General features: G+C 52.5%; 2 protein-coding genes and 1 long non-coding RNA gene across 3 annotated transcripts in view; 1 reads left to right on the plus strand and 2 right to left on the minus strand.

The window, feature by feature from the left end:
• The window catches only part of LOC121018916 (leukocyte immunoglobulin-like receptor subfamily B member 4), a 9,423-nt gene extending 6,905 nt beyond the window's left edge, over nucleotides 1–2,518 (plus strand). The window contains 4 exon segments of the mRNA XM_040457962.1: nucleotides 281–389; nucleotides 468–508; nucleotides 730–782; nucleotides 1,491–2,518. Of these exon segments, the coding sequence (XP_040313896.1) occupies nucleotides 281–389; nucleotides 468–508; nucleotides 730–782; nucleotides 1,491–1,682 (395 nt within the window). The 3' untranslated portion in view covers nucleotides 1,683–2,518.
• On the minus strand, nucleotides 2,509–8,882 carry RPS9 (ribosomal protein S9). The gene is made up of 5 exons (XM_040457902.1): nucleotides 8,758–8,882; nucleotides 8,397–8,518; nucleotides 8,046–8,168; nucleotides 3,621–3,807; nucleotides 2,509–2,763 (listed from the first exon to the last, which is right to left on the minus strand). Exons 2-5 carry the CDS (start codon nucleotides 8,491–8,493, stop codon nucleotides 2,586–2,588), a joined length of 585 nt encoding a protein of 194 aa, XP_040313836.1. The 5' UTR covers nucleotides 8,494–8,518; nucleotides 8,758–8,882; the 3' UTR covers nucleotides 2,509–2,585.
• Nucleotides 8,883–11,329: 2,447 nt separating this feature from the next.
• LOC121018851 (uncharacterized) lies at nucleotides 11,330–13,880 on the minus strand. Its single transcript, XR_005785336.1, has 5 exons — nucleotides 13,664–13,880; nucleotides 13,549–13,586; nucleotides 13,312–13,364; nucleotides 12,499–12,543; nucleotides 11,330–12,309 (listed from the first exon to the last, which is right to left on the minus strand). It is a non-coding gene; the product is annotated as an uncharacterized LOC121018851 (long non-coding RNA).
• Between the last annotated feature and the right edge of the window lie 108 nt (nucleotides 13,881–13,988).

Here is a 13,988-nt window from a genome sequence, read left to right on the forward strand (position 1 = left end):
CCGCGGGTGGATGGAGAGTGGCTCAGGGCGCCAGCCAGAGGGAAACCTGACGCGGGAAAGGCCAGCGTAGAACTCCAGCATCGCCCAGTGAGAAAGTCTGGAGAGAGGAGTACATGTGAGCATACGTGTAAATATTTTAATTTTTTTGCCTTCTCAAATTTATGAAATGCTTGAAAACACATCCAAGTTTTGTTTTTTGTTTGGAACATCTTTGTTTTGAATTCTATACGGTGATTGGAGGGGATTATAATCTTTCCAGTTCTGAGATCCTCAGCTTAAGGGAGGCCCAGGGGAGGGTTCCACGGTGGGGTGCCGGAGGCTGATTTCCAACTCCCCGCAGCAGCAGCAGCCACAATCCCAGCGCCTGAGGATGAAGGCCTGCATGGGAGGTAAGACCTCTCCGAGACCCCACTCTCACCAGCTGGTGGCCCCCTCACTGCCGCCTAACAGCCCTGTCTTCTCCCCAGCTCCGGTCCCGCTGCCACGGCTGCCCAGGATGAGAACTTGTGTAAGGGGAAGTGTGGGGCCACCCTGGGGAGGAGGCGGGCCCAGAGAATGTGGGTGGGCAGTGGAGGCTGTGGATTGGGAGAGGGTCCTGGGCTCGGGTGTGAGAGAGCATCTGATCACCTTGTGGCCTAGTAACATCACTGATCTTCTCTGGGCTCCTGCCATACAAGATCTCAAGGGATCTTGGCAAGAGATGGGACCGCCTTTTTCTGTCCCTACCAGATGCTGTCATGAAAGACACACAGGCTGAAGAGGACAGACAGCTGGACAGCCAGGTGGGCTCCCTGTGGTCCTGACCAGGGCACCCCTGCCTCTCTGTTCATGTGATAAATCCAGCAGACACTCCACCCGGCAGCCCGCAGCCTCTCCCTTCTGGAAGCACGCCACTCTCTGGGCGGCTACAACCTCAGGGTCCTTGGTCTCTTCTGTTGAGCTGTTGGGGACACTCAGGCCAAGGGGGCAGGGTTGGAGTTTAGGGCTGCCTGTGCCCCGCACAAAGGGCTGAAATCCAGGCCCTGGGCCAGTAGAGGCCCAGAGGCGGCACCTCCTAAAACCTACACAAAGTGGTCCTGTAGCTTAGCTCAGTCTCTTTCTGTTCAGTCTTTCCCCATCTGTCCCACCCACAGCCACGGCTGTTCACGCGATTCACCCTGGCCAACGGGCTGAACCCCCTGTGGGGGCGTGGGGGCCTGTCCATCCACGTTGATGGCCACACTCAATTCCTACCTCCAGCCTTGCCCTCCCCCAGCACCAGATTCCAGGGGCCAACCATCCACGTACCAGCTGTGTCCAGGCAGTAGGCACTTTGGACCCCAACAGCCCTCCTCCCCCAGATACAAACTGAAGGAGGGCAAGGGGGGCTCAAGACCATCCCTCACAGTGTCTAACAGGGCCTTAGACCCCCCGTGGGTGCATCCTCTCCTCCCCAGGCCTCAGGCTTTCTTCTGCTCCAGCCACATGCCTTTTCTCTCCTTCTGCTCCAGGCTGTAGTCTCTGAAGACTCCCAAGATGGGACTTATGCCCAGATCAACAGCTTGGTCTCTGAAGACCCTCAGGATGTGACCTATGCCCAGCTCAACTGCCTGACCCTCAGGCGGGTGACAAGTGGACCCGCTTCCTCCCAAGAAGAGCCTCCGGCAGAGCCCAGTGTGTATGCATCTCTGGCCATCCACTAGCCCAAGCAGGACCCACACCCCACACTCCAGGGGTCTGCGAGGTCTCCTGCAGGGAGCCTGAGGGCAAAGGAGCTGCCCACAGTGGGTTCTACCTGATCCCACCCAGCCTGGAGGCAGGACAAGGACCCAACTACTGGGACCTTGTGGAAACTGCTTCCAGGAATTCCCATCACCATACAGCTGACCTTAGGGTTCCTGTAAAGTGACCCTGACTCCAAGGATTCCCATGGAAATGCCAAGACCACCAAGTGGTAACCCTGGTGGTGGGGGGAAGGGCAGGGCCTACCAACCAGCACTAGGATAGGACTACTCAGGACCTTCTGTAGGCTTCGTGGCAGCCAGGCAGCCTCCCAGGACCATCACTGCGAAGCTGGGTCTTAAATGTCCTTTCCCACAGGCCCCTAATTAGGACTCACCCACTTCCCAACCCCACCAAAATGAGCTTTGAAATCAGTCTGTTCACCTTCTCAAGGGCTTCCTACCAAACCCCAACTACAGTAGTTCGTCTCCACCAGTGACCCCAGGTTCAGCTCTTTGCGCCCACCCCCAACATTTAACCCCTCACCCCCACTCACTACTTCTCTGCCGGGAAAGGACTCCACCCCACCCCAATGCAAACAGCTGGCTCCCAGCAGCAGACATGAGTGGGGTGCACTTCCCCTACCCCAACAAGGATCCCCAGCTGGTAGGCTCCCCAGGCCCCTCTAAGCAAGAGGCAATGCTCCAAGTGTGAACTTGCTAGGATGAGGAAGCCTGAGCTTTTTCCCACCACAGAAGCCTGTGTGTTCAGAGAAGGAAGGAGAACAGACCCACCAATAAACACCAGTTCCAAAGGGTTGATTCTGTTTTATTATCTGACTAGAAAACGAAGCAATCCATAGCCCAGCGGTGGGGCGGGTGGGCTCAATCCTCCTCCTCGTCATCTCCAGCTCCAGCCCCACCCTGGCCCTTCTTGGCATTCTTCCTCTTCACGCGACCAGGGCGGCCGCCCCCGTATGGAGAGCGGAGGGAGAAGTCGATGTGCTTCTGGGAGTCCAGGCGGACAATGAAGGACGGGATGTTCACCACCTGCTTTCGGACCCTGGAGGGGGGATGGCAGGTGAGGGGAGGGGGGAAAGGATCCCAGCAGGATGAGACCCTACTCTCTGCTTCGACTCTGCAGCCGGCAGGGTGGGTGCTGCAGCCACACTGACCCCGCAGCGCCTGTGCGATCAGGAGGGCGTCAGAGCATCGCAGGAGAGAGTTTTTCCTGTTCGCATCTTACAGAAGTGGAAACATCCACAAGTAAACCCCACATGTGACCACTAAGTAAGAAGGCAACATGGCAGCAATTCCAGGATCTGATGTCTAAAACTCAACTGAGCTTCAGGTGTAGTACCTGAGATGCAGCATCACAGTCCTTCAAGCAGCCGCCCGTCCAGGTTCTCTGGAACCCGACAGAGGGCAAACAGAGCACCCAGATACAGAACCCTTCTGCCCTGACAGCTGCCACCTGGAGCCAGCCAGACCCCTGCAGTCCCTGGCACTTGAGCATCAGACCGCGGACTGGGGCGAGCTTACCAAATTGACGCCCACATCGTGCAAGAACGTGACGGCCACCAGGTGGGGGGCCCAACAGACGGCCGAACCCACGGACCCAATCAAGCCAGCTGGGCGCACCCAGGGCGGTTACCTGTCCAGCTGCCTGCGCGCCCGCAGAGGCCTTCACAAGGTGTACGGCTCCGGCCGCAGCGACCCTTGCGCCGGGCTAGGGGGAGGACGAGGCCGTCCCCAGCGCCCCAGGAGCTCTCTGCCTGGGTCAACCTGTACCCTCAAGGTGTGTTCACACCCGTCACCTCCGAGGGCTGTGCAGGAGGCAAGGACCGCAAACTCAGCGAGGGCAACCAGCAGAGGAGAGGATGGGGTGGAAGAGAGACTCCGGGAGCCCAGAGGGAGTACCTGATATGGCGCTGGCGGATCAGCACGCGGGCATGGTGGATGGATTTGGCCAAGCCCAGCTTGAAGACCTGGGTCTGCAGGCGCCTCTCCAAGAAATCCTCAATCTTGAGGCCCAGGATGTAATCCAGCTTCATCTTGCCCTCGTCCAGCACCCCAATGCGCACGAGTCGCCGCAGCAGAGCGTTACCTGGTAGGAGGGGAAGGAAGCACGCATTCAGGCTTCCGTCTCACTTCAGACTTCTTGGGGGCTCCCTAGCATGGAGGTGGGATGTGAGTGGGAAGCAGGGCCCATGACTCTGATGTAAGATCCAACACAGTGGCCACAGTGTGGCTCCTACGATCCTCACAACCACGCAACACCTACCTGTCTTACCAAGGAGGGCAGGTGACCACACCCACCTCTGTTCTCTGAAACAAGGAACAGAACCTTCCGTGAGCTGTCAGGAGAGTAATGAGACAATCCTGCCAGAGGACTTAACCACTCCCCACCGCCCCCAAAGACCAGGTGCTGCGGCTGCTAACCCATCATTCCCACAATGGAGCGCAGCAGCGGTCAAGACCTAACCTGCCGGAGTCAAGAAACCGCTACTAGTCAGTCAAATCTGAGGCTCAACCGCCTTCCCTGACAATATAGGGCCGTCAGCACTTAGCCTCTAGGCCCTAGAAGCCTCAGACTGGGCACACGTTTAAGGAGTATGTCATATGCTCTACCATTCTATCTGTGGTTTCCTGCTGAGAAATCATGGTGTGTTCATGCCAACAATGGCATGAGGTCAGTAACCCCCAGGTGCAGGAGGCCTTGCAATTTGCCCATAGCCCCTGACCACGCCACAGCGGCCAGGACTTGGGATCCCGGAGGCAAACCCTGTCCCCAGAGTTCATACTCACACAGGCTCATAGCCTAACACCGTGACACTGGGGTAAAAGCCCAACTTTGCTTTTCCTTAAAAAGGATTAGTTTCACTTCTCGTCAAGTGACCTTATCATTCATTACAGCAAGACAATTCAAGGAAGCTCTTCTGTACTATCCCGGATTCTTGGCATCATGACCCCTTGCCCCTGGAAAACTGCAGTCTTTCTAGCACAGCTAATGGAGAAAGACGATCAAAATGGAGGCACACACTCTACCTTTCCCGACATCCCAAGTCCTAGTATGGCTTCGTTCTTCACTCTAACGAATGCTCAACCTAAGACAGGATATTTAACCATTTACAAAAACATCAACAGGGGTGCCTGGGTGGCTCAATTCACTGAGCATCTGACTTTGGCTCAGGTCATAATCTCATGGCTCACGGATTTGAGTCCCACATTGGTCTCTGCTGTCAGTGCAGAGTCAGCTTCAGATCCTGTGCTCCCCCCACCATCAAAAAAACAAACAAAAAAACCCCTAAAACATTAAAATAGAAAGGTATTCCATGCCTATGGTTTGGAAGTATTGTTACAATACCCATGATATCCAGGGTGCCTGGGTGGCTCAATCGGTTCAGCCTCTGACTCTTGATTTTGGCTTAGGTCATGATCTCACGATTTGTGGGACTGAGCCCTGCAGCCAGCTGCGTGCTGATAACAGAACCTGCTTGGGATTCTCTCCCTCTCTGCCCCTCCCCTGGCTTGTGCTCTCTCAGGATAAAGGGAAATGCAAATCAAAACGACAGTGATGTCACCTCACACCTGCCAAAAACAATATCAAAGACAAAAAAACAGTCCGTGAAATGTAAAGAAAGGGAACCCTCTCCTCATGCACTGTTGGTGAGAATGTGTAGGGGCGCCTGGGTGACTCGGTTGAGCACCCGACTTTGGCTCAGGTCAGGATCTCGCAGTTTGTGAGTTCGAGCCCTGCGTTGGGCTCTGTGCTGACAGCTCAGAGCCTGAAGCCTGTTTCGGATTCTGTGTCTCTCTCTCTGCCCCTTCCCTGCTCATGCTCTGTCTCTCAAAAATGAACGTTAAATTTAAAAGAGAATGTGAGATTGGTGCAGCCAGTCTGGAAAACAGGATGGAGTTTCCTCAGAAGTCAAAACCAGAACTATGATGACATAGCAATGTCACTTCTGGATATTATATTTATCCAAAGAAAACGAATGCGCTAACTGGAAAAGGGAAGCTCCCCCCCACACTCTCTGTAGCATTATTTGCAGTGGCCAAGACATGGAAACAACTTTAAGTGTTCACCGAATGACAGCTGAACGGGTAAAAGATGCGGCACCCACAAAGCGGGCGATTAGTCAGCCATAAAAAAGAATGAAATCTTAGCACCTGCAACAGCACGGACAGACCCCGAGGTCCATGCCAAGTGGAGTCAATCAGAGACAAAGGCCATGATCTCATTTATACATGGAAGCCACACAAAGCTACCATCAACAGAAATACCCCAAATTCGCAGACTCAGAGTACATTATGGTGGTTGCCGGAGTCACAAGGGCAGTGGGTGAATGTGGTCAAAAAGTACCACATTCCAGTTAGAATACTCACTGTATACGAGAAAGTTGTCAAGAGAGCACATCTTTAAGACTTTATTTCTAAAGTAATATCTGCACCTCACGTGAGGCTAGAATTCACAACCCTGAGTCAAGAGTTGCTGCACCAATGGAGTACATCTTAAAAGATCTCATTACAAGAAAACTTTTTTTAAGCTACAGATAGTGACAGAAATGAACTAGATCACTTATTGTGATCATTTCATGGTACAAAGAAATATCGAATCATGCCACACATCTAAAAACCACATACAGTCTGTGAATTATACCTTGGTTAAAAAGAGACATTATTCAAATATTAATACAAAAAATGCCCCCACACAAAAACTAGTTTGGGATTATCTACCAGCTAGGATACTTTTTGCCTTTTTTGTCCTCATGCTAGAGAACAGAAACTTGACATCAATTTTAGAATCTCTTTAGAAATTTCTATGTAAAATAAAACCACTATCATTAAAAGGCCTTTCCTCGTCCTAATGGCACGAAATAAGCATTAAAATGCCTTAGTTTCTGATCTGAAAAATGGATGTTATACCTGTTTCTTTATAGCTGCCAGGGGGATGAAGCCACAAACCGCTCCCAGCCAAGTGCTGGCTGCAACTAGTTTAAGAGGCAAAGCCTTTTTAATAAAAATCAGAACACTTTCTCACCCAGTCACTTGCCTTTAGTGGGGAAGGCTAGACCTCAGGCTGGACCAGTGACAAACACCTCCAGGGATAGGCAGAGAGCCTGCAGGCTCCTTCCTGTCCAGTCGGGCTAAACACCTTCGTTTACTAAATGCCTACAAACCTATGGGCTGCCTTCCCCAGTAAAGTCCACTTCTGCCATGGGAAACCACAAATACTCTGGGTTCACCTGCCCGGTCAGCCACAGGACTGCGTATCTGACCATGGGTTGGAGTAGCTTGATCTTCAGAAAGTCCCTCTGCCCTCAATTAACTGGCTGGCTCCACAAAGACTTTTAGATCAAGTCCCACCCAGGCATCCACAGGGGAGGGGATTCCTGAATTTTCATGATCACGTGATCTATCGGTGATGGTTAAACAAGCTCCAGAGCTTTCTCAACCTCTAATATGACTGACTGCCCAACCATTAACGGTGAAGGCTCAAATGTAAAAGCAGTTTCCTTCTCAGCTATAGATTGGAAAAGAAATCAAAAATTTAGAAACAAGCAAAACATGATTCCCAGCCCCCCCTATAAACCAAGTGTCCCCGAGCTCAGGCCAAAAGCAGTATGAGGAGGAGAGCTTCCAGGTAGCCCAACTTTAGGAGTTAACACAGAGCAAGTGACCTGTACACTTGTGACAGAAGCTTTCACAAGCCATTGTGGGATAGATACTCTGACTTCTTTCACATTCAGATACTGTTTCAACTGTTGGTCATGTTCTCTAAGCTTCCTGGAAACTCTTCTCAGTCCACCCCATCACTGAGTTTGTCTGGACCCACTACGAGAGGATCACCTGTAAAATGTATCATAAGCTACCCCTAGGAAGCCGTCCTGCAGATTAAGTAACAAATCTAAAAAAACCCAGAAAAATAAAACTCCAGCTACTTTAACATTATTGCCATCTTACAACCCTGAAAAACAAGAAAATCATAAGGTGATTGAAATCAGCTGTTGCTCTGGAAAGGTGGTCAAGTTCCCAAATGATCTGCATTCCCTTCCCAAATCGTCACCCTACAGGCTGCCTTCCCGGTCAGGCTTTTGGAAAACACCGCTGACCACCTTATAAAAGTAGGCAATGCTTGGGGAGCCCCGCGTCACACGCTTACAGAAAAGGGGGATTTGGCTCCAGACCCACTTTTCCCACGGATGACTTCCACTCAGGGCCAGAGGTGGGCTCCCCCCGCTCGGCCCAGACCTTTGACCAACGGACGAGCAGAGGCGGGAGGGAGGCCGGCGGCGCCCCGCACCCAGTGTCCCTCCCGTGGGCTCGCGCACACTGCCTCACCTTCAAACAGCCGCCGCGGGTCCTTCTCGTCCAGCGTCAGCAGCTCCCGGGCAGCCTTGCGGATCTTGGCCAGGGTGAACTTGACCCTCCACACCTCACGTTTGTTGCGGAGCCCATACTCGCCTGCGAAGAGAGGGATCTGGCTGCTGGGCGAGCGAGCTCGGCCCCCCCGGCCAAGTGCAAACGCAAGGCTGGACAACCCCGCCAGACCCCAAACCATGCCCACCTCCGGGGGGGAGGCGGGACGCTCACGCGAGAAGGCCCGCGGCAATGAGCACGTGTGCGGCCTCACCCACGCGCCGGCCAAGCCCCACCTGGCCCGGAAACAGAAACCCGGGTCACACTACTCACCGATCAGCTTCAACTCTTGATCGAGGCGGGATTTCTCGAAGGGCCTCCGAGGGGTCACGTAGGTTTTGCGGCAAACCCAGCTCCGGGCCACCGGCATGTTGGCCGCGAATGTCCGCGTGCGCCTGCGCGGGACGGAAACCCGAGCCTATGAGAGCCGCGCACGGCGCCTGCGCAGTCCCACAACGCCGCCGCAGGCTCGCGAGAACCGCCCGCGACGCCGCCAAAGCCGGCTCGCCCAGCGCCACCGCTCTGCAGTCCCGTCCAACCACCTCCGACCGCCTTAACATACTCATTTCATGTCGGAAGGTCCTTACGCCCCTGCAACCCACACCCTGACCAGAGAGCCGGGCAGCACACTCACCCTCACCGTAGCCTCCGAGAGCTGAGAAAGAAACGCCCGCGGCCCGGCCTCGCTTTTATAGCAACGACGCTGCCTGGTGACGTCAGCGCGCACGCCGCCAGCCTGCACCAATCAGAAGAGGTGGTGCCGAGCGGAAAAGCACTCGGAGAGGACAGGTAGGGCCAGGGCGGCGAGCTGAGTGTGCCGCCCGCGTCTGTCCTTGACCGGAGTCACGGCGTCCGCCCCCGGGGAAGTGAGGACCGTCCTGCGCCCCTGGGCGGTCACCTCACAGGGCCCGCTAGCGAGCCTCTGAGTGGCGATGTCCACCTTCTCTGGGCTGCAGCCGCCCCCGCTCTAGGATTATAGGCACACCTGGGGATGTTGGGGAATTAATTCCAGAGGTGTTTTCTAGAGGGTATAAAAATCCTGTTTATACTATACTGTGGTCTATTACGTGGGCAATAGCATTATGTCTTTAAAAAAAAAAAAAGTACATACCTTAATTTTAAAATGCTGGGGCTCCTGGGTGGCTGAGGTCGATTGAGCATGCCACTCTGTCTGGGTCAGGTCCTGATCCTAGGATTGAGCCCCGCGTCAGACTCGCGCTGAGCACAGAGTCAGCCTCTGTCTCCTTCTTCTCCCTTGCTCGCGCTCTCTTTCGAAAAATAAAATCTTAAGGCAGAGTTGCCCAAACCTTCAGTGTGTAAAAACGCGCCATGAAGCGACATGTCATAAGATGAATCGTGCCTCTATCGCATGTAATTAAAACCTCTCCCAATTCTTTGGGACTCTGGGAATTAACACCTTAACTTATCCATATTTATTTTATTTTTAAATTTTATCTAAATCCAAGTTAGTTAACATATAGTGTAATAACAGTTTCAGGAGTAGAATTTAGCGATTCATCACTTGCATAGAACACCCAGTGCTCGTCATTTATCTGCATTTCTTACAATCTTAGTAGAGGAACATCACTGTATGATGCATCCAGTAAACATCCCCATGCAGATGGTGGTTATCTGCTTTCGCTGCCTCAGAGTTTGAAATAATGTGCCTGCGGCCAGCGCTCTGAAAGGAGAGGACCCCGCAGTTTGACCCTTTGCCTTTGTACTTGGTGCCCCTAACCTGCTCTCCCCATTCTCTGGGCCCCCAAAGTGGACGTCTGAAATGCAATTGATTTTTATTTTTATTTTAAAAGGTTATTTATTTAGTGAGAGAGCAAGCATGAGTGGGGGAAAGGGCAGAGAGAGAGAGAGAGAGAGAATCCCAAGCAGGGCCTGCACTCTGATGTGGAGTTTGAACCCGCAAACCATGAGATCATGATCTGAGCCGAAACTAAAGAGTCGGATGCTTAATCAACTGAGCCCCCCAAGGGCCCCCTAGAAATGCAGTTGATTTTTGGACATTGATGATGTGTCCAGACACATTGCATAAGTCCTTTTCAAATTAGAATCATGGATCTTTATATGATTTTGAATAGTCCATGCACACAATTTTGGGATCGATTAATAATCAATACAGCATTATTCTATCCATTTAGTGCTTATCACTTTTTTTTTTTTTGCCTTATTTAATTGGCTGGTTACTTATTGAATACAAGTGGCAGCACCGAACATGGTTGTCTGAGTCTCCTTCACAGCACAAAGGTTTCAAGCTTTTGCCTGTAAAAATTATCCCTATTATAAATTGGCGATCTGTTTTATCAAAAGCTTTGCATCTGTTGCTATTGTCTTGCTTTACTATTTCTTATTTTAATGTTTGAAGTGTATTGATTTTGGATATGAAACTCACCAGGCATTCCTGAAAAAAAAAAGATACCTGCATTGTCATGACATGTCAACCTATTTTATAGATCGCTGAACCTTGTCTCTGGATATTTTGTTTAGGGACCTATACCTGAGTCCATGCGAAGGAACTCACCGTGATTTTCCCAGTTTGTAGTTTTCTTGCCAATTTTTGTTTTTCTGGCCTGATAAAATGTGTCAGGGGAGCATTCCTTCTTTCTCTGTTCTCTGGGGAAGGCTGTGTAAGTTTGGTATGCGTATGTGTGCATGTGTGTTCACATGTGTGCTCACGTGTTTGTGGATGTAGGTGTGTCCATATGCCCACGTGTGCATACGTGTGTTCACAGGTTCTTGTGTGTGTATGTGTGTGTTCCTGTGTGTAGGTGTTTCTGTGTCTGTGTGTGCTCAAGTGTGTGTTCACATGTTCACATGTATGTAGGTCTGTCCATGTGTCTGTGTGTACGTTCACATATTTGTGTGTGTTCACGTGTTCACATGTGTGTAAGCCCGTCCATGTGTCTCTGCGTGCGTGTGTTCCTGTGTTTGTGCGTATATGTGTCCATGTGTTCACATGTGCGTTCACATATTTGTGTGTGTTCACGTGTTCACATGTATGTAGGCCTGTCCATGTGTCTGTGCATGCATGTGTGTTCACATGTTTGTGTTTATATGTGTATATTTGTGCCTGTGTGTCCACATGTGTGTTTGCATGTTCACATGTATGTAGGTGTGTCCATTCATGTGTGTGTGTATTTTTATGAGTACATCAGTGTTTGGAGGCATTCATCAGTGAAACTTTCCAGACTCAGTTCACTTTGTGGAAAAAACTTTAATTGTGTATTCAACATATTTTATACATACGGCATTTAGAGTTTCTATTTATCCCTATTCATCATTTTGCATTTTTGAGAATTGTCCATTTCCTCTACATTTTCTAATGTATTAGCACAAAATCGTTAATAATATAATAATAAGTAATAAAAATAAACAATAATTCTGTTATGTATTTAAAGTCTATAGGATGTGATGCTGTGCTCATAATGTCCTCTTTGTCTCTGTCTCTCTCTCTCTCTCTCTGTCTTTCTTGGCATTGTGGCTAGGGTTTATGAATATGTTTCATGTTTTCATGAATAAACGTTTTGGGCTTTATTGATTATGCTCTATTTTTTGTTTGTCTTCATTAGTAGCTACTCTTATCGCTATAATTTCCTTCCTTCTACCTTCATTTGGAATAATTTGCTGTTTTTTTCTAAATTCTTGGTACAATAATTTATGCTATTGACTTTTTAGGCTTTTTCTTTTCTAATACGTTCGTTCCTGGTTGCTAATTTTCCTGCGCCATAGGTCTGATGTGTAACATTTACATTATTCAGCGTAAGCATTCTCCCATTTCCATTTTGGTTTTCTTATTTCACTCACGGATTATCGAGAAGTCTGTTGCTTTATTTCCAAAATGTAGGGGCTCTAGCTATCTTTGATGGCAGAATCCGGTCACTCCCAGAGGGTCCCAGGAGTTCTTACTGGTCTATGTTAGGAGTCCAGGCTGGCTGGGGCCATTAGGCGGCCTCTGTGGGCAGCTCCTGCGCCTCCTGGGGTCCCCGCGGTGCCCTCCCTGGAGTGTGGGCTGTGGGTCCTTCCTGGGCTAGCGGATGGCCAGAGCAGCATACACGCTGGGCTCTGCTGGAGGCTCCCCGGCTTGGGAGGAATGGGGTGCACTCGTCTCCCGTCTGAGCGTCAAGCGGTTCAGCTGGGCGTAGGTCACATCTGGGGGGGCGTCAGGTGCGGCAGCCTGCAGTGGGCGGAGGGAGAGGGGAGGTGTGTGGTTGGGGTGGGGCGAGCCTGGGAGCCTGGAGAAGAGAGGACCCACCTGACTGTCCAACTGCCTGTCTTCCTCTGCTTCTGTGTCCAGCAATCCCCCCCACAGGGGGGAAGGAGAAGTGGCCGGTCCCCGACTGAGTCTTGATCTTGAGTGGCTCACCTGGGCATACGTCGTTCCTTGGGGGTCTCCATCCTCCGCGTCCTGCTGGAGACAGACAGTGAGGGGGAGATTCGTCTCCTTGATTCCACTCGACAGCCTCGGTGAGTTTTCCACACTGTTGCCAGAGTGATGCTTTCGAACTTTTAGGCAGCTTAGGTCAATCTCCTGGTGGACTCCTCAGGGACTTCCTGAGCCTTGGGGCATCTGGGTGCTTCCTACGGCTCTGAATCTGTTCCTGACACTGTTTCTTGCTCATTTGGCTCCGACCACATGGCCGCCACCCCCACCTTCCCGAAAACGCATGTTGCTGCCTAAGGACCTTTGCGCCTGCTACCCCCACCTCCTGCCTTATTTGCCCCAGCCACACTTTGCACTCCAGGACACTGCCCACTTCCTCGCATACGGTCTGTCGCCCACAAGGTGAGCTCGCCGAGCGTGGGTCAGGTTTGCTCACTGTCGTGCCTGCAGCACTAGGTGGGGCCTGGTAAACGGTGGGCTCTCCGTGCACATTTGCCGGGCAAATGAACGAATGGGGCCTGGAGACCTGCGGGTGATTCCTTTCTTCACGCACCCTCTTGAGACCTGGGCGAGCACCCCAACAACCGGAAGTCCGACGGCGGGTGAGGACCAGTCAAGGGGGGCACGTGGGAGGTCCCGCGAGGTCACGGCAAGAGGCCCCGGGGTGCCCAAGGAGGGAGAGGGCACCCGTGGGACACCGCCACGACCGGGTGGTGTGAGGACACAGGAGTGTCCGTTGGTTTATGTTTGGCACCAGGAGGGCCCTCGGGGTCTGCACGGGAGCAGGGGTCTCACCCGCTGGTCCAGCTCCACCCCCTCCTCGGGCTGTGCGTCTTGCACGGCGGCATCTGTTGGGGCAGAAAGGGGGGCGTATCTCTTGGCAAGGTCCCCTGGGCTCACACCCCACCCCGCGGTCCAGGGGCTCCAGTGGAGGGTGAGGGGCCGAGGCCACACGTGCAGGAACGCCGTCCTCACTCCCAGCCACCAGCCCTTCCCAGCCCCCACCCCCCGGGGCGGCCCCACTCCTCTCACAGAGGGTCTCCTCCTGGGTGGCGGCAGCTGGCCTGGAGCTGGGGAGGAGATGGGGTGTTAGGGGGCATAGATGGGCAGGCGGGTGGGGGCCCGGGGGTCTGCGGGCACGAGTTACCTGTCCTGCAGGCCTCTGTCCTGGGGCTCTGGGTCTGCGGCCCCTGCAGGAAGTTGGGAATCAGCCTCCCCCTGGGCTGGGAGGTTAGGACCCCCGCCACGTGATCCCAGAGGAAAGGAACCCTTCACACATATTGCCCGTGTTTCAACATCTCCCGAGACGGAAGAGAAGAAAACACCTCCAATTGGCACATGGGTGCCGACCTTAGGTGTTTTCTTTCTAGCCTCTTCGACGTGAGACTCTGCAGAAGTGTCTTTCCACGCTGGCCTTTCCCGCGTCTGGTTTCCCTCTGGCTGGCGCCCTGAGCCACTCTCCATCCACCCGC

Source organism: Herpailurus yagouaroundi, unplaced genomic scaffold (genome assembly GCF_014898765.1).
Source record: "Herpailurus yagouaroundi ecotype Mexico unplaced genomic scaffold, PumYag 220, whole genome shotgun sequence".
NCBI lineage: Eukaryota > Metazoa > Chordata > Mammalia > Carnivora > Felidae > Herpailurus > Herpailurus yagouaroundi.